The 23,172-nt window shown below is 39.2% G+C and overlaps 2 protein-coding genes, 1 non-coding gene and 1 pseudogene across 3 annotated transcripts; 1 reads left to right on the top strand and 3 right to left on the bottom strand.

Moving 5' to 3' along the window:
• Positions 1-4,144: 4,144 nt before the first annotated feature.
• LOC115688730 (sugar transport protein 8-like) lies at positions 4,145-6,544 on the bottom strand. Its single transcript, XM_030614640.2, has 4 exons — positions 6,409-6,544; positions 5,604-5,923; positions 4,716-5,342; positions 4,145-4,621 (listed from the first exon to the last, which is right to left on the bottom strand). The coding sequence occupies exons 1-4, from the start codon at positions 6,542-6,544 to the stop codon at positions 4,145-4,147; spliced, it is 1,560 nt and encodes a 519-aa protein (XP_030470500.2).
• Positions 6,545-7,929: 1,385 nt separating this feature from the next.
• LOC115688729 (sugar transport protein 8-like) lies at positions 7,930-10,644 on the bottom strand. Its single transcript, XM_030614639.2, has 4 exons — positions 10,357-10,644; positions 9,494-9,813; positions 8,747-9,373; positions 7,930-8,647 (listed from the first exon to the last, which is right to left on the bottom strand). Exons 1-4 carry the CDS (start codon positions 10,490-10,492, stop codon positions 8,189-8,191), a joined length of 1,542 nt encoding a protein of 513 aa, XP_030470499.1. The 5' UTR covers positions 10,493-10,644; the 3' UTR covers positions 7,930-8,188.
• A 6,667-nt stretch (positions 10,645-17,311) lies between these two features.
• On the top strand, positions 17,312-22,514 carry LOC115667460 (uncharacterized; annotated as a pseudogene).
• Positions 17,714-17,820, bottom strand: LOC115667461 (small nucleolar RNA R71). Its single transcript, XR_004003622.1, has one exon. It is a non-coding gene; the product is annotated as a small nucleolar RNA R71 (small nucleolar RNA).
• Positions 22,515-23,172: the final 658 nt, after the last annotated feature.

Below are 23,172 nucleotides of genomic sequence, written 5' to 3'. Positions count from 1 at the left end.
CTTAACACCTCCAAAATCGGACTTTGTAATTCAAAAATCACTTAATTCCGAATTTGAGCCCTAATTCCAAAACTATTCCGATTATAAGAGCGTAAGGCGTGAACACTTGTCAGGATTTGCGAATCGAAATAAATTCGGCTTGACGAACTCTCCGTGGCGTACCTGTGCAATTTTCTCTCTTTTTCTCTTTCTTTCCCGGTCTTTCCTCTTCTTCTTTATATTCTTTCCTTTCCCCCGTCTATTTCTCTCTCTGGTCGCGTACTTTTCCCTTTATAAGAGCTGAGCACTTTTCCTTCTTTCTTTGACTCTTCAACCTTTTCCTTTCCAGGCGTCCCCCCCTTTTTGACCCAGTCAAAGGCACCATTACAGATGTTGGTAGAGGTAAGTTGTGCTCCTGGTTTGGTGGTGGCGAATGCCCGTGGTTGAGAGAGCAGTGAGGCGAACCGTGGCGGTTGAGTGTGGTTGCTATTGGCAAGGCAAAGGAGTCGGTGGTGAAGCCATTGTGACTGGTGTGAGTCGGATCTAGGGCGGTTGGTGGTGGTGAGCCTAATCAACGCTAGTAGTGACACCACTGCGGAAGTGCCGATGGCCCAGGTGGCTGAGCCTCCTAGGGGTGGTTTTAGATTTTTAGCTTTTTTTTATTTCTTTAATTCTTATCCCTTTTTTTTCAATTTTTTAATACTTCTTCTTTTTTTCATTTTAAATGTTCAAGTTTTTTTTTCTAATGTGACGATTGGTGGGTGTTAAATAAGTGCCATATATCTTAAGAAAAAAAAGTTCATGTCAACGTTTTTCGTTAACCAACTCAAACATAGTTCATGGAGGGACTTTATTACACAAATTTAATAACTTTTGGGATTTGATTGCACTATTTGAAATTTTTAAGATCCGATTGAAATTTTTGTAGACAAGTTTGAGAGTTTTTGGTGCAGGTACCCCTTTGAAATATTATGTCGCATTTCACAAATATAATATTTATAATTTGAAACTATAACATATGTCATCTCACATAAAAGACACAAATTTCAGTCATTTAAAAGTATTGAATTTAGGATGTCAAATATAGCATATTTCTTTTTCATCTATCTCTATTAATAACCTTATAAAAAAATCGTGAGTTTTAGTATAGATAATTTAATCACATGAACAAATTTCAATTGATTTATATCTTAAATCAAATTAGTGACAGACAAAGTTAACCTACAAAAAAATAAAACATTCAAATCCATATAAATAGACATGTTACTAAAAAATATATTATTGCTAATTAAAGCTTAAATGATTTTATCTGAGAAATTTGATTTGTGTAATAAAAAATACACTGAGCAAATAACTTCACATAATTTGAGTAATAAAAGAATTTTAAATATGTTATTTAATTGATGACAGATTTATTAAAATTTCCTTTTAAATATAATGATATTAAACGGAATAATTGACTCCGGTTAATTTATTATTAGAAAAGCATTGGTATTATCTAAAATCTTCAAACTCGCGACAAAATCTTTAAACAGAAAACATTAAATTGCAATTTATCTAAAACATACATCATTTACATTTTACTTATTTTTATTTTTCACCTTATGAACAGAATTATTATAGATATAGCTTTGATTATTATACACTGGAAAATCATTTTTTGTTCATATTTTATGTGCTTAGAAAACTTAACATTATAGCATCAATATGATAGTCTCCTTTAAAATTATAATACATTATCGCTATAAAAATGTCATATTTTTCTCGTACACGACTTATCATAGTAATGGATTACTGATTCAAAAATATGCATATTAGGAGGCAAGCGTAATGCTTGGGTTAAGTAACTAGTTTAGTGACATCTAGTTGGTGTTTCACATTGTATAAGCACCACAAGATTATCTTCTTTTCAATATGCTAGCAGTCCTTTGTTCGTCATGGCCCAAGATGGGTTATAAGAAGGCCTTCTTGTGAATTTCAAAAAATTGGAGTGTTCGTCACAAACCTCACTTTTGTATTGCTACAGGGATCCTTTTTCATCCGAAAGAAAATGCATTAAATAAAACACGAGTTAGCTTTTAGTCAACAACTATGTACGTACAGTTTTTGCATATGGTCGAATGCGTATAACTTTGCCTCTCATCCCATCCCACCCTCATGTGAATCCTCACGTGCAGTTTACTTTGTCACACCCTGAATCTATCAAGAATGGGGTGACACGACCGTCCTTCCATTCTGAGGATGCAACCTCAAACAAAAACCAACAACTTATTATTATTATTATTATTATTATTATTATTATTATTATTATTATATATTTATATATATATGTATGTTTCCATCTATATATATGATAAGCCAGCAAGCTCTTTTCAACATTGAAATTTCTAAAATGCATCATCAAGAATACTTACATCTCATAGCTCAGCTAAACTCAATGTGTATCAACTCATAAATCATATAACTAGCTAAGCTCATACCCAAAATCCTACTACCATAAGTTCTCCGTTGATAGTACTCTCTCCCTACTTGCCGCTAACCGCGAAACCTGAAACATATGAAAGATGAGTGGTATGAAAAACCACAACTCAATAAGTAGTAAATCTCTTTTAAGCAGATCAAGCAGCTATTATGCATATATATGTTTGTATGTATAGAGCAACACTATAAATTCATAATCCAACTCTTTAGTATACATATCAAATCATATATGAGTTGTTTTATTTCAACAAACTTTACACAATTTAGAAATACTCGTTTAATCCATCATCTCAATTCAAACATCAATGATCAAGTCCATTAATTAGTCTCACTCATAACAACGTCAATAGTCCATTCCATTGACCAATTATTGTTTGATATCATACTATGATCACGACACAAAGCCTAGTGACAAAACAACAAAGATTGAACCATTGGCAAGGTCTGCACCTGTTATTAGACGGTGGCTTAGTGAAAAGTATATCCTGAAATCAAGATGCATACTCACAAACCCCTACTTGGGTTCATAGTGATATTAAGCATCAAACCATCATTCTCCAATACTAGAATTCCAACCCATAATCAATCTTATACATTCTCTAGAAATACTTTTCGTAAAGCATTTCTCATAACATTTCAAAAATCATTTCACAAACCAGTTCGCAAAACAATACATACATATGTGTGTGTGTGTGTGTGTCTATATATATCATTTTACAACACCTTTTGTAAAACCATTCTCAAATACTAAAAGGTAGTAATTTCCTGATCAAGATTTTATGTAATAAACATGCTTTAATAACTCGTATAATACTTAAATATTTATTACTTTTAAGACATGAGTTTAGAAATTCATTTAAGAGATAACATTACTTACCTAGGAAGGCCTACGATCAAGCAACGTAGCTATATGCACCGATAATCTCATAATCCTATCAATTAAACGATAATCGACGTCAAAACTAAGAAAAATACTACTTAAACTAATAACTCAACTAAACTAACCTATTTCATAGCTAACACGCTCACTATGGATAGACAAAAGACCTCAAGAATGGCTAGCCACGATGGAAGGCCATTAATGTGAAGAGCAACCATTCGCGTGACAAACTTCCTTGTGCAATATCTCTCTCCACCGAACTTCATTTCAAGAGAGCTTATAGTCAAAAGAAAGATATTTCAAAGTATAAGAGAACCCATAACTTGACTAATCCAAAATCGAGCCGAAAACCAACTAAACTCAGCCCCAAAAGCTGCAGGTCATTACTGTACAGCACGCGCATCCAACCTCAAAAATTCGTTTCGGACAAACCGTAAGTCCAAACCGAATTCTGTAAAATGGTATAACTTTACAACACCTTAAACTATAATTCTCTCATAATTTTTCAGCTTAACAACTCCTAAATTGGAACTTGCAACTCAAATTTCACCTAATTCCGAATTTGAGCCATAATTCAAAAAATTACTACGATTAAACGAACAAATGGCATAAATCCTTAGGCAGCGTGGCAATTTGGAGTTGAATCGGCTTGGCGAGGGGGTCGTGACAAGAACGTGTAGTCCCTCATCTTCTTCTTCTTCTTCTTCTCGAGCGGTTCTCTCCCTCTCTCTCTCTCTCTCTTTTCTGTTCCCTTTCTTCCTTCTTATAATAAGAGTCCCATTTCTTTCATTTATTTTTACCTGGTCAAAACCCATATTTCACATACTTCACATGCGGATGCACTTGCTCCTTGATTACTTCGTCGTCCACATCGACCATGTACCGCTTCCAAAACCAGTGTTGTTTCCATACCTTCTCGACCATCGCGTCAATGGGGACGCCTTTCGTTTCGGGCAAGAAGAAGTGGGTGAGCAGCCCCATGACCAAGATCCACACCGCGAAGAAAAAGAAGATCCCAGCCCTCATGTGGCACAACATCGACAAGAAGGCTTGCGCGATGATGAAGGTGAAGAGCATGTTGGAACTGACGGCGAACGCAAAGCCGGTAGTCCGGATCTCGAGGGGGAATATCTCGCTCGGGATGAGCCACCCCAGCGGACCCCATGACCACGCGAATCCCATCACGAATACGCACACCAGGATGACCACAATTAGGGCTTCCGCGTGGTTCCATGAGCCTGTGGGCTTCAGGTCTGTCAGAAGGATCAAGCCAATCACAGTCTGCAGCATCACAGCACAATGCCAAATTGTGACATCATGGGAAGATTCAAATGAACATAGGACTAAAATAAATCTCCTGTAGATTCTTCTTCACCTGAGTGAGAAACATCTGAACACAAGCTTCGAGGAGCAAGATCCTCCTTCCCACCCGGTCGACCATGTAGATCGAGACCAGCGTGCTGAACACGTTGACAAGACCTGTGATGACGGTCGAGAGCAGAGATGCGTTGTTGCCAAACCCAACCGTCTGGAAGAAGACGGGTGCATAGAACATGATGGCATTGATCCCGGTGAACTGCTGGAACACCTGGAGCAGGATTGCGATGATGAGTGGGGGGCGGCTCGAGGGCTTCAGCAGCGTGCTGAAGGGGTTCTTGATCTGGCGGGCTGTCTCGCTCGCATTCACAATGGACTCAAACTCGGCAGTGACATTGTCCGTGCCCCGGATCTTCTTGAGGGTGGCCTTGCCCTTGATGAAATTCCTGCGCTCAATGAGGCTCGTTGGGGTCTCGCAGATGGTGAGGGACCCACAGAGGAGGATGACGGCTGGGACCATGGCAAGGCTGAGGGAGATGCGCCACCCGTGAGGGTGGATGTCAGATGTGAAGTAGTTGATAATGCCGGCGACAAAGATCCCAATGGTGATGAAGAGCTGGAAGCATATGTTGAGCGCTCCTCTCATCTTGGCTGGTGCTAGTTCTGATAGAAATAGAGGCACTGCCTGTAAAGAATTGGAAACATACATAGTTAGCAAAAATGAATCATAGAAACTACATGTCAAGGCTAACAAGAGCATTAATGTTGCTTTACACAAATTTGTTTTTAATTGGTAATTTATGCTCTTTTTGCTCATAATGTACTTGCCAGATAAATCTCAACTGACTATACGTCAGGAAATTTTAGAAGTTCTCTAGCTTTGATTGGCTAGAATTTTTTGCATGTGTCCCCACCAAATGGTTTGTCACTGCTACACAGAATATACCTGATTGGCAAAACCGACGCCGATGCCGAGCGTGATGCGTCCGCAAACAATCATCTCGATGCTGACGCTGCCAGCCTGAAGCCCGACCCCGATGATAAAGAAGAGCGATGCGATCTGCATTGTCGGCTTTCGGCCCATCTGCGTGCACACCTTAGAGGCGACGAAGCTGGCCAAGAGAGCGGCAATGTAGAGTGACGACGTGAAGAGCTGCAGAACATGGTTGTCATATTTGCAGTAGTTGTTCTCGTGCACATGCTGCTTCTTCTCGTACACTTCCTTGAAGAACTCCTTCAGGAAGTCATCCATGGCTGTGACACCTCCTGTGTTTAATTAAAATTAAACAAAAGAGGTTAAATTAAACATTTTGTTTAAGTATATTACCATCTATGATGTTTTAATCTTCGCCTTTTTCATATAATAAAAGCATTTCTTATAAGATACTAGCAAAAAATGCACGCTCATGTGAGTCCGCAAAAATGGCAAAAAAGAATCAGTCAAGAAAGACGAATGTGATTTATCAAATTTTCACAAATAATTTTAAACTATAATGAAACTTTATCTCATAAGAAGTTATATCTGAAAATCATTTTTTCCCGAAAAGATTACAGTTATGTGGTTATTTCTTTGCAGGCAACATAGGACTAGTTTACCAGGTGCACCAAATTGACTAGTTTTGGCACCAGGTGCACTTTATGTCTGTTACATGACTAAATCCTTTTGAACAATTTTTAGACCACCAATGAAAATCCTTTTCTAGAGCAGAACAAAAATTCAAACGAAAAGTTCAAGAAGTAGTAAGTTAAACCTGAAATTCCCAGGTCATAACCAAACATAAGCCCTCCGAAGGCGGTGAGGAACACGCAGACGATCACGTAGAACGTGATCTCGCCATCAAAGTCAGGAGTATCGCCACCGTGATTATTTATTACAAAAGCCGGCATTTTGACCTCTCCTTGGAAAGGAACTCCTCAAAAATCAATGAATGAAAGGGTGCAAGACAAATTGGCATAAATGGAGGAGAGGAAAAATGCAAGAGATGAAGAAAAATGGAGTTATCAAAGAGCAGAAGAGCAAGAGCGAGAGAGAGTTTCGCGTCCTTTGAGATGATAGGTTTTTGATTGCTCATCCCATTAGACAGGGGAAGAAACCATTCAAGAAAACTGTATTTAACTAAATATGGAGGCAGCAAGAAATTCTTATTGATATACTTGTGGACATAAAGGTTGTCCCTTAGGAATAGGAATGTCTATGCATTTATGTCCTCAGATGTTTTTTCAGTACTGTAATTTTCTTTTCCTTTTTTTGGATAGATAAGGAAAATTAGTGGGATTAATAAATAGTGCGAAAGATTTTCCCACTCCAAAGAGGTTGGCATGAATGACCAAGTTAAGAACGTTTGACTCTTTGTCCCAATATCTTCTACAGCTCACAAAGACCAGCAAAACATGGCATAAGTCCTTTTTTCCTTTTTTTTCAGTTTTTGTCCTCGTATTACTTTCTGAATATGACTCATAGATCGCCGGTTAAGTAACTAGTTTAGTGACATCTGGTCGGTGTTTTACTGTAGAACACAGAAGCATGGTTTTGATGTCGATGATGATTTGTGGTTTGAATGTGTGCAAGTGTATATGTGTATGGTATAGTTAATGTAGAGGAATGAACTAGGGGCAAGGAATACAGTTGAGTATTTAACGATTAGTATGCTATGGAATATGGAAATGCGGTTTCATAGTTTTTATTTAGAGGAGTATACATGATGTAGTTGGTTGGAATGGTGAGGGAGCTAGAGGTTTTCCACTTTAGTACATGCTACCCCACTCGTCTTTTTGACTGGTTTTTTCTGCTTCACTTACGGGAGCACTACACGCCTATTTATAGGCTGATTTTCACCGCCGTCTCTCTCTCTTTTGTTCAAGAGGTAAGGAGGTGAGCTACGGTCTTCTCTTTAACTCATACACACTTTGACTTTTACCCAATCTCTAGACAACTCCAACGTCGACTCTTCCTTTTTGTTACACATTTCAACTACTTCCTAAGTAATTTTTAGCCACTCATCTCACTTACTTCATGCAAGAGACACAGCTATACTTTAGTGGGATGTTCTGGAAAATGGATCACTTTCCAACATTTACATTGTACAAGCAATCACACGGTTATCTTCTTTTTAGCAGACTAAAAGCCCTTTGTTCATCATAGCCCAAGATGGGTAATAAGAAGGCCTTCATGTGAATTTCGAAATTTAGGAGTGTCCGTCCTGTTTGAATAGATTAATACTAGTGTTTTGGCATGCGCGTTATGAGAAAGAAAGAAATCTAGTAAATCACGGAAGTGAGCGGTTGTTCAATTATTTTTAATATTTGGATAATCTGGACATGTACAAAAATTGAGACAAACCTCACTTCTGTATAGCTATACTAATCTTTTTTTTCGTCTGAAAGAAAATGCATTAAATTAAACATGTCGAAACGGGTTAGCTTTAGCTCTACAACTATGTACGTTCAGTTTTTTTTACATGCGGTCGGACGTGCACGACTTCGCCTCTCGTCCCGTCCCGTCCCATCCTCGTGTGAATCCTCGTGTTCAGCTTACTTCACATGCGGATGCACTTGCTCCTTGATTTCTTCGTCGTCCGCATCGACCATGTACCGTTTCCAAAACCAGTGTTGCTTCCATACCTTCTCGACCATCGAGTCGATGGGGACGCCCTTCGTTTCCGGCACGAAGAAGAGCGTGAATAGCCCCATGACCAAGATCCACGCTGCGAAGAAGAAGAAGATCCCAGCCCTCATGTGGCACAGCATCGACAGGAAGGCTTGCGCGATGATGAAGGTGAAGAGCATGTTGGAGCTGACGGCGAACGCGAACCCGGCGGTCCGGGTCTCGAGTGGGAATGTCTCGCTCGGGATGAGCCACCCCAGCGGGCCCCACGACCACGCGAATCCCATCACGAATATGCACACCAGGACGACCACAATTACGGCTTCCACGTGGTTCAATGAGCCTGTGGTCTTCAGGTCTATCAGAAGGATCAAGCCAACCACAGTCTGCAGCATCACAGCACAATGGCACCGTCAGCTGTGATATCATGGGAAGAATCGAATGAACATAATACTAAAGCAAATCTCCTGTAGTTTTTCTTTCACCTGAGTGAGGAACATCTGAACACAAGCTTCGAGGAGCAAGATCCTCCTTCCCGCCCAGTCGACCGTGTAGATGGAGACCAGGGTGCTGAAGACGTTGACGAGACCCGTGATGACTGTTGAGAGCAGCGACGCGTTGCTGCCAAAACCGACAGTCTGGAAGAGGACGGGCGCGTAGAACATGATGGCGTTGATCCCGGTGAACTGCTGGAACACCTGGAGCAGGATTGCGATGATGAGCGGGGGGCGGCTCGAGGGCTTCATGAGCTTGCTGAAGGGGTTCTTGACCTGTCGGGCCATCTCGCTCGCGGCCACGATGGACTCGAACTCGGGGATGACATCCTCGGTGCCCCGGATCTTCTTGAGGGTGGCCTTGCCCTCGTCAAGATTCTTGCGCTCGATGAGGCTCGTCGGGGTCTCGCAGATGGCAAAGGATCCAATGAGGAGGATGACGGCGGGAACAATGGCGAGGCCAAGGGAGATGCGCCACCCGTGGGGGTGGACTTTGGAGGTGAAGTAGTTGATGATGCCAGCGGCCAAGATCCCGATGGTGATGAAGAGCTGGAAGCATATGTTGAGCGCTCCTCTCATCTTGGCTGGTGCTAGTTCTGATAGAAATAGAGGCACTGCCTGCAAAGAATTGGAAACATACATAGTCAGCAAAGGTAAATGTTAGAAACCATATGTGAAGGCTAACAAGAGCATTATGTGTCACCGCCAAATGGTTTGTAACTGCTGCACAGAATATACCTGATTGGCAAAACCGACGCCGATGCCGAGCATGATCCGTCCGCACACAATCATCACAATGTTGATGCCGCCGGCCTGAAGCCCGACCCCAACCATGAAGAAGATGGATGCGATCTGCATTGTTGGCTTTCGGCCCATCTTCGTGCACAACCTTGAGGCGACAAAGCTGGCCAAGAGGGCGGCGATGTAGAGTGACGACGTGAACAGCTGCAGAAGCGCGTCGTTGTATTTGCAGTAGTTGTTCTCGTGAACATGCTTCTTCTTCTCGTAGACGTTCATGAAGAACTTCTTCAGGAAGTCATCCATGGATGTAACACCTCCTGTGTTTGATTAAAATTAACTAAAAGAGGTTAGATTAAACATTTTGTCTAAGTATATTACATTATATGATGTTTCAATCTTCGCCCTTTTTATATAATAAAAGCATTTCTTATAAGATACTAGCAAAAAATGCACACATTCTCACGTGTGTCCGCAAAAATAGCAAAAAGAATCAGTGACGAAAGACGAATGTGATTTATCATTTTATAAAAATAATTTTAAATTATAATGAAATTTTAAATTATTAGAAGTTATATTCCGAAAATCACCCGATAAACTTTCCCCCCCGAAAAGATTACAGTTATATGGTTATTTCTTTGTAATTTGTAGGCAATATAGGACTAGTTTACCAACTAAACGAGACATTTATAGAACTTAAGAATAATTCTTTTAGAGGGTCAACGGTAAAATCAAGTGCACTTTATGTCTGGTACATGACCAAATCCTTGTGAACAATTTTTCAGACCGCCAATTAAAATCTATTTCTAGACAAGAACAATGAGGTCAAATGAAAAGATCAAAAAACAAAAAGAGAGTTAAACCTGAAATTCCAATGTCATAACCGAACATAAGCCCGCCAAAGGCGGCGATGAACACGCAGATGATCACGTAGATCGTGATCTTGCCTTCAAAGTCCGGGACATCGCCGCCGTGATTAGTTACTACAACAGCTGGCATTTCGACCTCTCCTTGAAAAGGAACTCCTCAAAAATCAATGAATGGAAGGGCGCAAGATAAATTGGCATAAATGGAGGAGAGGGAAAATGCAAGAGATGAAGAAAATTGGATTTATCAAAGAGCCAAAAGGGCAAGAGTGAGTGAGGGAGAGCTTCACGTCCTTTGAGATGATAGGGTTTGGATTGCTCATCGCATTTTATAGAGGAAGAAAACCATTCAAGAAAACCGCATTCGACTAAATATGGAGGCAAAAAGAAATCGTTGTGGATATATTTGTGGATATTATTTTAAGGTTGTCCCTTAGGAATAGGTCTATGCATTTTTGTCCTCAGATGTTTTTTTAGATTGTTTAATTTTCTTTTCCATTTTTGTGGGTAGATGAAGAAAATTAGTGTCATTAATGGAATATTAGGAAAGATTCTCCCTCTCCAAAGATGTTGGCATGAATGGCCAAGTGAAAGTTTACGTTTGGCTCTCGTGCCAATCTCTCTTGCAACTCACAAAGACCAGCAAAACATGGTACCACTACTTTTCTGAATATGGCTCGTGTTTCTTTCTATTTCTACTCATTCGAGAATTATTTTTCATCTTCAAAGGACATTAGAAGAAAAGGCTGTTTTGTTAGCTCGTAAGTTCTTTTGTGTATTTCATATCCTAAGTTAAGGGAGTAACAATTTCTAACATGACTTCTTAACATATCCACGCAACACGCGCGAGTTTGGATTTCATTTGATATGATCATGCACGTGTGAAAATCATGTTGTTGGCGATGTGATTTCAGTCAATCTGCTTTCCAGTTCATTGTGAACAGTTTGATTTAAAGTGTAATGTTTATTTGCTGTAACATAGTTTTGTCCAAGCTAGTTGTTGACACGTAAGTTTTTGCTCCAAATGTCACTTTCATGTTTAATGAAATTTAGGGATCGAATCCGCCGACAATGACAGATTTTGACTCCCACATAAAACCATTAATAATTTTGTTGTGCCGAATTTAAATAGACTTAGCCCAATCCAAGTTTAGCCCGAGGCCTTCATGTAAAACCTGGTTGGCCCATATCTCTGCCTCTCTCTCTCTCTCTCTCTCTCTCTCTCTCTCTCTCTCTCGGCTGTTTCTCTGTCATAGATTCAAGAATGAAAAGTTACACAAATAGTCTCTAAACTTTGACCCAATGTGTAATATCATCCCTGAATTTTTAATTTATTTAATATGGTCCTTAAATTTTGGCTCAATGCTCGATGTCGTTCCTGAATTTTTAATTTATTTAATATGGTCCCTGAATTTTTGGTACATAGTTAATTTAGTCCCAAAACTATAAAAAAAAATGTTCAATATTGTCTTTCCATTGATTCAAATTAACGAAATTTGTTGATTTAGCTTTCAGTCCGGTATGTTTGAATGGTGGACAAAAAAGCGTTACACGTGGATTATTCAAGTAATAATTCTTACAATTTGGACAAATAATTATCCATGTTATTTGATGACGTAAATTATTATATCTTGATTTGAGTTAAATATCTTACGTAAATAATCCACATGTAAGGCTATTTTTTTGTCCACCATTCAAACTTATCAGATTGTAAGCCAAACCAGTAATTAGAAGGGTAACATTGGATATTTCTATATAGTCTAAAGACTAGATTGAACATTTATCAAAAATTTAGGACCATATTGAACAAATTGAAAGTTCATTGATGATGTTACACATTTGGTCAAAGTTGAGAGATCATTTGTATATTCATCCCATTAGAGAATGTCGTGTTATGATGCTATATTTGGTTCGGTTCTCTGTCCAAACAAATGATGCCTCAGTTAGGGAAAGATCCTAAGGATTTCTAGGCTAAGGAAAGTGAATGAGTGAAGGGAAGGAGGGATTAAAACAGAAGAGTTCGGACTGTGTTGTCTAACACTGTCTCGAAAATAAGGCTCTGTTGGACACTATAAGTTTGAATCAATGTATGAGCCGCATGCCATTAGAAACTAGACTCGAAGGGGGTCACCGCGGTGTCCGATTGGTTGCTGTTTGAGTCCGTACTGGTCCAGAAACCATCCGAGACAAGACGGATTGGAAATCTGCTCAACCCGAGCCAGGGACCTTACGGGCTGCTTGTGAAATCAGGTCTGCTCTGGTGCTTCCGGGTCTTTGTTAGTGCTCCGAGGGCTCACTAAATCAATCACTCAAAGCCCTACATCGTGGCTGAAGAGCCATGTAGCCCTTTACGAATCTCGCACACCGTTGTCTAGGGGTGTCAGCAGTTTGGATTTCCATTATACCTGAACCGAACAGAAAATGGAAGCGTGCTTGACCCGAACTGAACCGATACCAACACTAAATATAGCCCAAGCCATCGGGTCGGACCGGGTTGGGCTCCCGGGTTTTTTGGGTGGACGTAAAACCATTTTTTCTCTCCTCCTAGTGCATCCTTTTGTTCCTTTTGTTAATAATTAGACCAAATTCATCTCAAGGAAGCTGCTGATTATGTGAAGAGGTTTTCGATTTACTAAACTAGTTGTTCATTTTAATGATTGTCAATCCGCTACCTGGTTGTTGATGTACAAGTTCGATGTCGATGTCTGTTCAGCTTCCAAGACTAGTGCACGGATTAAGAGGAGTCTTCATAGTAGTGTTGTTTTCCAGAGCATGTTCATGTTTGTATGTCTAGTTAATGTTTTGTGAATTCTCAGGAACCTATATATTTATGAGTCATGTAACAAGCCTATTGTAATATCCCAAAATTTCGTCGGTTCGTTTAACGAACAAAGTGAACGAATGGATGGTGGCAACGAGAACGTTCGTCGATGGAAGTTGGGAAGTGTCAATTTCGGAAACTTCGGAAATCACTACGTCATCACCGTTGCCATCACTATTTCCACCACTGTGTCACCACGTCACTTCCACACTAGCCACCGCGCGAATCGCCCCTCGCCGTCACCGCCGGGACACCAACCGCTATCATCCCTATCCACTTTTTGCCGCTGGCCATTTCCTTTTCATTTTCCAACCTCCACACCAACATCACCATACATGCCACCATCAGCCACATCATTTCATCTATTCATGCCACCACTTGACACCTAGCTCCCCCATGCTCACTCATAACCGTTTTCTTTTCCCCTTGAGCCACCTTGCCACTCCCTCTTCTTTCTTCTTGCCACCTTGCAGCCCACTGACCACCGTTTCTCCTTCCTTCTTGCCACCTGCTCATGCCGCTGCCTTCCCCACATTACACTCGGTCGCCCACACTCACGAACGCTCACAGAGAACCAGCAACTTTCTTTCTTCCTTTCCTTCGGTTTTCTTCATCTCGGGCAACACTCACGCGCACGGCCACTCACCACTCACACTCACTCGTTCGGCCAACGTTCGTACCACACGGACGCACGTCCCCCGCCCGCAAGAACACTGGTCGATCCACGAAGATTCGCGGAAATCCGAGTATCAATAGGCAAGTGAATGTTTTCTAATCTATGCTGTGTAAATCCATTATTGCTCGGCGTGGCCCTTGCATGTGCATCTTTCGGTTTGAACTTGAGTAGGCACGGCCTTGCATGTGTAATTTTCGGTTTGAATGGTGATTGCATGCGTTATTCGTGGATTCAAGTTGTGAATTAAACTTATTTTGCTGAATCTTGATGGAGATGGATGGTGCATGTGGAGGTTATCTTCCGGTTTGGGGGTTTCTTGAACAAAAAATTGTGGGTTCAACTTTTGGGTTGCTTCTTGAACTTTTGCTTTGATTTCCAGAATCGGTACTGCAGGACCTTTACCTTTTTCCATTTTTATAGAGCTTTTTGTGGGTCGAATTTGGGGAAACTTTCTCGATGAAAGTAGTTCAAAACATCTTGGAGTATAATATACTTTAAATTCATATTTTTCTGAGTTCAAATGGGTTGCACGAAGACCCTATTTCTTACCATATTAAATCTGTTCAATACAGTAAAAACAGTGACCTTTATGTTTTCTCGAATTTTTATAAAAATTTCCAGTTCGAAATTAGACATACTTCCTGCACAAAATTTTTTACAGAAATCCATTTCTACAACTTATAAAAATTTTGAAGTGTTTTTAAAAGGTTTGGTTTGCGAAATGATTATTTCTTTTAGTTCAATCATTCTGTTCCAGTGGGCCAGTTTTGGTATGACTTTGAGCTAAAAAATGAGGCATTTAAAAAAATATTTAGACTTTTAGTCCTTCAAGAAAAATGTTTATCAAGGTATCTTCTGTGACATATCCAAAATTAAAAAATTTTGGAGTTCATATACTATTTATTTAAATCAGATTTCAAAAACGGCGCAAGGCTGCCCAGTTTGACCCTTTTTGCAATGATTCACTATTTCCTATGTGAAAACGTTGGAATCTTGATATGATGTCTTTTCGAGATGTAATGTACAAACTCTGAGCTTGCTGATGAGATATTTTCTTTACATTAGCAATTGCAAATGACATTTCTCATTTTGATGCACTGTATACGCTGAGACGTGTGGCATTGTAAGTGTGACTATTCCGTCGGTCCCCCATGACGACAATGCCCCGAAGTTGAGATGCCTGGAGGGGTAACTGGGTTCCTCTGGATGCCTGGGGAGTAACAGGGGTCCCTAGATATCCTCACAATGCCGTGGTGGGTGCGAGATGCCCGAAACGTAATTGGATTCCCCGGAGGATGTTGCAACCTGAGTTATTGAATCAAAAGTGATCATTCGTATTTCCATGTTTCAATTGCATTTCTAGTTTACTTGTCCTAGGGTCTTCCCTTTATGCCAACTTACTACTTTGGTTTTGAAGAAGGTACTCAGACAAGTTGATTTTAAAAATGATTTCATATATTTAATGTTTGGAGTTATCCTCGCATGTGCACTGATAGGTTTATACAGTATAGATTGCTAAACATTTTACTTGCTGAGTTTGTGCTCACTGGTTGTCGACTATCCTCTTTCAGATTAGTAGGCATGCCGATCTTGCCTGCCTCCACCTCGATTAGCTACGGTGCCCCTGTCGATTTCTCTAGTCATATTACTGAGTTTGTGGATCCTGAGTTTGTGAATCCTGATTTCTAGAGGATGGTGGAGTAGCATTTTTGGAGACCAGGTAATGATTTTTGGACATACTTTGGGTGATGGATAGGCGAAGTTGTACATATGTGCTTACAAGTTGGGAGGTGATAACTTTATTTTATATAGAGTTTATTTATTATTTTAGACTTAATATTTGCTTAGTTTTAATTGAATTTGATGTCTACTTTATTTATTTTAATTAATTTTTGTAGGTAATTGAAGTTAAAGGGAGCTTAGGGACTAATCCTGTAATTTGCCGGCTTTCCACGCGCAAAAGTATCCGAAACAATCCAATTGTTCCTAAATCGTGTAGAAGCTTCCCAGATTGGAGATCAAAGCCATGCAAATCTGCAATCAAGAAGAATCAAGCCTATTTTGGGAAGAAAATCAAAGTCCAAGCTAAAAAAGGAATTTTATTTTTTGGAGGAGTCCTAATTTGGAAGAACCTTTAATTGCAATCGTATTGTGATTAAGGTTTCTTGGAAAGCAAGAGGAGGTCTATAAAAAAAAAGACATTACACGTGATTTCATAGGGAGAAAAAAAAAGAAGAGAGAAAAAGAAGAAAGAGGAGGCGACAAAAAAATCAAGCATTTGATTATTCTTGGTGAATCCGTTCTAGCTCTTCATCATGTTTAGTTTAGTTATTATTTTTAGTTTAATGTTCATTATGTTCTAGACTACTTGTTGTTAGAGCTACGATGTAGCTTAACTATGATTGATTAATTTTCAAGAGTTGTTGATGCAATTCTAGATCTCGTATGTGTGAGTTATATATCATGTTCTTAATGCTTTGAAGTGCTTGATCACCACTTGAATGATTTTTATTGCATGATGAAACCGAAAGGAGATTCTATGCGAGTGCTTTATGATATATAGCCATGAATTTAACTTAGATAGAGATATACTAGGTTGTTTGTGTGGTTTCGGTAGTAAGTAAATCGATGGTGATTTATTGAATCCGGGAACATTCATAGATTTTAATGCACTTAGGTTTACATAAATTCACATGGACCAAGTGTGGGTTGCTAAATCTAAGTAGGGTTGCTATACCGGACCAAGGATAGTAATTTAAATTAGGGTATTCTACCATCACACTATGATTTCAATTTGATTGCATGACAAACTTGGTTAATTAATCTTGATTGGTTAAGTGAAATCGGATGCTCTAACGTTTTTAATTCTTGATCAAAGTCCTTTGCTTCTTGCTTCTTTATGTTCGAAATTTCTAGGTTTAGTTTGTGAATTTCTATTTTCGATTTTTGTTTGCTGCCTTGGTTAATTTAGCTTTCAAAAATTTCAATCGTAATAGGTTAATTTAGTTTTCTTTAGAATTTCGATTGTTTTATTAAATCTTTAATTGGTTAGATAAAGTTGAGAATTGTTCACCTTTAGTAAGTAATTTGATTGATTTGTCTACAATCTCTGTGGGAACGATACTTTAATTTATCACTTTATTACTTGTTCGATACGTACACTTGCGTGGCTAATTTAGAGAACAAGTTTTTGGCGCCGTTGCCGGGGATTGATTTGATAATTAACAATTACTATTAATACCGAGCAATTCTTGGTTTAGTCTAGCTTTATTTTATTTTATTTTATTTTTATTTATTTGATTTTACAGAAGAAAAATAAAAAAAGGAATTCGGCTCTATTCAAGAATTGGGTGGAATATTGCATGACTCGAAGCCAACAGGGAGAACTTGAGAAGCTTGATCCTAAAATTGAGCGCACTTTTCTAAGGCGACGACGAGAGCAAAACAACAACACCATGGCTGAAAACCAACAGGGAGAAGAAAATCCAAGGATGACTTTGAAGGATTATGCCGCACCTACGGTCCAAGGATCAACATCAAGCATTAGAAGGCCAACCATACAAGCTAACAATTTCGAAATTAAGCCTTCCTCAATTCAGATGCTTCAAAACGCAGTCCAATTCAGTGGATTGCCGAATGATGATCCTAATATCCATTTAGATGCTTTTCTTGAAATTTGTGACACTATAAAATATAATGGCGTTACTGATGATGCCATTAGATTGAGATTATTCCCTTTTTCCTTGCGTGATAAAGCTAAGACGTGGTTAACTTCTCTTCCTGTAGGATCTATCACGACTTGGAATGACATGGCTCAAAAATTCCTTAGTAAGTACTTTCCTCCTGCTAAGTCTGCCAAGATGCGTAACAATATTACTTCTTTTGTACAGATGGATGGTGAATCTCTATACGAAGCATGGGAGAGGTTTAAAGAATTACTAAGGCGTTGTCCGCACCATGGCCTACCAGTTTGGATGCAAGTGCATACATTCTACAATGGAGTGATGCCGAATTTGAGGTCTACCATTGATGCCGCAACTGGAGGGACGTTGAACAATAAATCGCCTGAGGAAGCCTTTGATCTTTTGGAGGAGATGGCAGCTAATAGCTACCAATGGCCGATTGAGAGGCTATCTACTAGAAAGTCGAGTGGAATTCATGAAGTCGGTGTCAATACTACCATTGTCGCAGAGTTTGCTGCTTTAAACAAAAAGATCGACTCAGTGTTGAAGATTCAAGGCCCAACTTGTGAATTTTGCAATGGAAGCCATGCTAGCACCGAATGTCAGGTAGGTAATCCTTTCACACATCCTCCTGAAAATACTAACTTTGTTGGAAATTTTAGCAGGCCTCCCCAGAACAATCCATATTCAAACACCTATAATCCTGGATGGCGAAACCACCCGAATTTCTCCTGGAGCAACCAAAATCAGCAAGGGCCGAGACCACCACCACCATCATTTAGGCCGCTTGAGGAGAAACAACACAATCACCTTGAGGAGATGGTTACTAAGCTAGCTCAAACAACTCAAGACTTCATTAAAAGTGCTGATGTGAGGTTCCAAAATCAGGAGGCATCCATTCGAAATCTGGAGAAGCAGGTTGGCCAGTTAGCTAACCATTTATCTAAAAGATCGTATGGTACCCTTCCGAGCAACACTGAGAAGAATCCAGTTGAGAATGCAAAAGCAATCACCTTGAGGAGTGGAAAAGAAGTTAGCAGAAATTTGTCTAATGAAGCAGCAAGAAAGAAGAAAGAAATCGAACCACCCGGAGCCGACGCACCCGAAATTGAACCCTCCAAAGTTGATCCACCTCGAAGCAAGTTATTTCTGGACAATCCAAAGCCATATGTGCCGCCAGTTCCATACCCAGAAAGACTTCAGCAACACAAAATAGATAAGCAGTTCTCTAAATTCCTTGATGTTTTTAAGAAATTGCACATTAATATTCCTTTTGCAGATGCCTTAGCCCAGATGCCTAGTTATGCGAAATTTTTGAAGGAAATTTTGGCAAACAAACGGAAATTGGAAGATTATGAGACTGTGAAGCTTAATGAAGAATGTTCAGCTATTTTGCAGAATAAGTTACCACCAAAGTTGAAAGATCCAGGGAGTTTTACTATTCCTTATACTATTGGTAATTTTTATTTTGATAAGGCATTGTGTGATTTAGGTGCAAGTATTAATCTAATGCCTTATTCTGTTTTTAGGAAATTAGGTTAGGGGGAAGCAAAAGCCACCACCGTATCTCTTCAGTTAGCCGATCGATCGATCAAATACCCGAGAGGCATAGTAGAGGATGTTCTAGTTAAGGTTGACAAGTTTATTTTTCTTGCAAATTTCATTGTCTTAGAGATGGAGGAGGATTTCGAGATCCCAATCATCCTAGGCCGACCTTTTCTAGCAACAGGGAGAGCTCTAATTGATGTGCAACAAGGAAAATTAATTCTTAGAGTTCAAGATGACCGAGTCACCTTTGATGTGTTCAAAGCCATGAAATATCTTGCTGAGCCGAATGAATGTTTGAGAGTTGATGCAATTGATAGGCTTATGGAATCAATTTTTAGTAAAGCCACAATTGAAGACTCGTTGGAGGCATGCTTAGTTTGGCCAAGCAAAGAAGAAGCCAAAGTTGTAGAGGTCGAGCAGTACACGAAATTTTTGGAAGCAAATCCACCTCTTCCGAGATTTAGACCACCGAAATTCGAAGAATTGGGATCGAATTTGAAGAAACCGAAACCCTCTATTGAAGAACCACCAATTCTAGAACTCAAATCTTTACCATCTCATCTTAAATATGCTTTTTCTTGATGGAGTGTCCTCTCTTCCAGTAATTATTTCTTCTTCTTTGACAGGTGTGATGGAGGAAAAGTTACTCCGAGTCCTGAGAGATCATAAAGGAGCAATAGGATGGACCATTGCAGATATTAAAGGAATAAGCCCCTCGATATGCATGCATAAAATATTGATGGAATAGCAATTCAAACCGATCATCCAACCCCAAAGGAGGCTCAATCCAAAAATGCAGGAGGTGGTGAAGGCTGAGGTAATTAAGCTACTTGATGCAGGGATCATCTATCCTATCTCTGACAGTGCTTGGGTAAGTCCTGTGCAAGTTGTTCCCAAAAAAGGAGGTATGACTGTTCAACCTAATGATGATAATGAATTGATTCCTGCTAGAACAGTTACTGGATGGCGTGTTTGCATGGATTATAGAAAATTGAATGATGCCACCCGTAAAGATCACTTTCCTTTGCTTTTTATTGATCAATTATTGGAAAGACTTGCAGGGCATGAGTTTTACTGCTTTTTAGATGGTTATTCTGGTTATAATCAAATCCCTATTGCACTTGAGGATCAAGAAAAAACTACTTTTACTTGTCCCTATGGCACTTTTGCCTATAGGAAGATGCCTTTTGGTCTTTGTAATGCGCCTGCTACTTTTCAAAGATGCATGATGGCTATTTTTTCTGACATGATGGAAAAATATATTGAGATATTTATGGATGATTTTTCTATTTTTGGCTCATCATTTGATTCATGCTTGAATAATTTAGCTTTGGTGTTACAAAGATGTGAGGAGACTAACCTTGTCTTGAATTGGGAGAAGTGTCACTTTATGGTGCAGGAAGGGATTGTGCTAGGCCATAAGATCTCTATAAGAGGAATTGAGGTGGACCGAGCTACGGTTGAAGTTATTTCAAAACTGCCGCCTCCTACCTCTGTGAAGCTTGTTCGAGGATTTTTGGGACATGCAGGATTTTATAGGCGTTTTATTAAAGATTTTTCTAAGATTGCTAGACCCCTTTCTAAATTGTTGGAAAAAGATTCTAAATTTGACTTCTCTAATAATTGTTTGCAGGCATTCAACACATTGAAGGAGAAGTTAATTTCGGCCCCTATCATGACTGCGCCTACTTGGGATTTGCCTTTCGAGTTGATGTGTGACGCTAGTGACTCGGCTGTTGGAGCCGTACTTGGACAAAGAAAGAATGGAATTTTTTGAACCATATACTATGCAAGTCGCACCCTATTTGGAGCTCAATTGAATTATGCCACAACTGAAAAGGAGCTTTTGGCGGTAGTGTTTGCTTTTGATAAATTTCGCTCTTATTTGATTGGTTCCAAAGTCATTGTTTACACTGACCACTCTGCTCTTAAGTATTTGCTTGAAAAGAAAGATTCAAAACCTAGGTTGATTAGATGGGTCTTACTGCTGCAAGAGTTTGACTTGGAAATCAAAGACAAGAAAGGAAAAGAAAACTTAGTGGCCGACCATCTCTCTAGATTGCCGAATGCCCCTGTGGAAGAAAGACCAATCCTAGATGAATTTCCTGATGAGGCACTTTTCTCTGTCAAAACCGAAACCCCTTGGTATGCTGATTATGTTAATTTCTTGGTAAGTAAGGTTCTCCCTTCTGAATTGACTTATCAACAAAGGAAGAAATTCTTTTCTGATGTTAAACACTATTTTTGGGAGGATCCTTTCTTGTTTAAGGTATGTGCTGATCAAGTTATTAGGCGATATGTTCCCAATGAAGAAATACCTAACATTCTTTTTCATTGCCATGATGGACAGGCAAGTGGTCACTTCGGTGCCTCCAAGACTGCAGCTAAAGTTTTACAGTCTGGTTTTTATTGGCCTACACTATTTAGAGATGCATATTCTTATGTTGGTGCATGTGATAAGTGTCAAAGAATTGGTAATATATCTAGAAGACATGAAATGCCTTTAAACAATATCTTAATCTGTGAATTGTTTGATGTTTGGGGTATGGATTTCATGGGACCCTTTCCACCTTCTTATGGTAATACTTATATCTTGGTTGCTATGGAGTATATTTCTAAATGGATTGAGGCCGTAGCTTTGCCTTCTAATGATGCTCGAGTTGTGGTTAAATTTTTGAAAAAGAATATCTTCACCAGGTTTGGCACGCCTAGGGCTATTATAAGTGATCAAGGTACACACTTTTTGAATAAGCAATTTGAATCACTTTTGCATAAATATGGTGTGACACATAAAGTAGCTGCTTCTTATCACCCTCAAACTAGTGGTCAAGCTGAAATTTCTAATAGGGAGATAAAGAGAATATTGGAAAAGACAGTGAATTCTAATAGGAAGGATTTGGCAATTAAACTTGATGATGCATTGTGGGCTTATCGAACTGCTTATAAAACTCCTATTGGTATGTCATATTTTCGACTTGTTTATGGAAAAGCATGTCATTTGCCTGTTGAGTTAGAGCATAAAGCATATTGGGCAGTACGTTTTCTTAACTTCAATATGCAGGTAGCTGGTGAGAAGAGATTGTTGCAATTGAATGAGTTGGATGAGTTCCGCAATGAAGCATATGAGAATGCCAAGATCTATAAGGAGAGGACCAAGAGATGGCATGATAGGCACATCTTAAGAAAGGAGTTTCATATAGGTCAAAGAGTTTTATTATATAACTCACGTCTTCGTCTTTTTCCAGGTAAGTTGAAGTCAAGATGGTCTGGACCTTTCACTGTCACCAAGATCTTCCCTTATGGAACAGTTGAAGTTGTTAATGATAAGGAGGAAACCTTTAAAGTGAACGGTCAACGTCTCAAGCCGTACTTTGGAGGTGGTTTCGACTCACAGACAACCACCATTGCTTTGCTTTCGCCTGCCTAAAAGAATTGGAAGAGTTTGGCTGCAAACTATAAAGCAAGCGCTTCTTGGGAGGCAACCCAAACATTTTTATTATGTTTCTTCATTAATTTTTATGTTCATTTTGTTTCAAAAAAAAAAAAGATGATTAATTTTTTTTTCTTTTATCCAGGTTAATTTTCTTTCTTGAAGGATCACCTTTTGGAGTTTAGTCATCAAGACCATCCATGGACACATCCTACAGCAAGGGGAGTTTTCTTGTTCCTATTTTTCTTTTGTTTCTTTTGTTTTTCGCATTAAGGACAATGCTTTATTCAAGTTTGGGGGGGAGACAAAAATTTTGCTAAATTTTTATGATTGCATTCCTTGTTGTGAATTGTTGCGATTCTTAGGAAAATTTAAATTTTGTTCAAACTTGCAAATGATATGTGAGTTAATTTTGATTCTGATTATGTTGATCCACTTACTGAGCACTAAAAGTCCTTAATTTTTGAGTAGTGTGTACATCTAGAGAACATTCACGTGAAGTATGTGCTTTTCTTAGATCTCACCCAAATCTTAGAATTTGTTTGATTTTCTCTTGAGGTGAAATCCTAGGCTACATCTAACTGAGAAAATGATTTAGGCAATTTTTGGATCGATTGAGCCTTTCAAGCCAACCCTGTTTATTTATCCATAGTCA

This window comes from Syzygium oleosum, unplaced genomic scaffold, assembly GCF_021117445.2.
Source record: "Syzygium oleosum isolate NSW1041296 unplaced genomic scaffold, Sole_v2.1 Sole_v2.17, whole genome shotgun sequence".
Taxonomy (NCBI): domain Eukaryota; kingdom Viridiplantae; phylum Streptophyta; class Magnoliopsida; order Myrtales; family Myrtaceae; genus Syzygium; species Syzygium oleosum.
This window is presented reverse-complemented; position numbering and strand designations above follow the sequence as displayed.

What these genes read in the sequence shown, in the direction of transcription:
- LOC115688730 (XM_030614640.2), bottom strand. Translation starts at nt 6,544, where the DNA reads ATGCCGGCTTTTGTAATAAATAATCACGGTGGCGATACTCCTGACTTT. An exon ending in TTATGACCTGGGAATTTCAG is followed by an intron (nt 5,924 to 6,408) that starts GTTTAACTTACT and finishes AATTAAACACAG; the next exon opens with GAGGTGTCACAGCCATGGAT. An exon ending in TTCAGATGTTTCTCACTCAG is followed by an intron (nt 4,622 to 4,715) that starts GTGAAGAAGAAT and finishes GTGATGCTGCAG; the next exon opens with ACTGTGATTGGCTTGATCCT.
- LOC115688729 (XM_030614639.2), bottom strand. Translation starts at nt 10,492, where the DNA reads ATGCCAGCTGTTGTAGTAACTAATCACGGCGGCGATGTCCCGGACTTT. An exon ending in TTATGACATTGGAATTTCAG is followed by an intron (nt 9,814 to 10,356) that starts GTTTAACTCTCT and finishes AATCAAACACAG; the next exon opens with GAGGTGTTACATCCATGGAT. An exon ending in TTCAGATGTTCCTCACTCAG is followed by an intron (nt 8,648 to 8,746) that starts GTGAAAGAAAAA and finishes GTGATGCTGCAG; the next exon opens with ACTGTGGTTGGCTTGATCCT.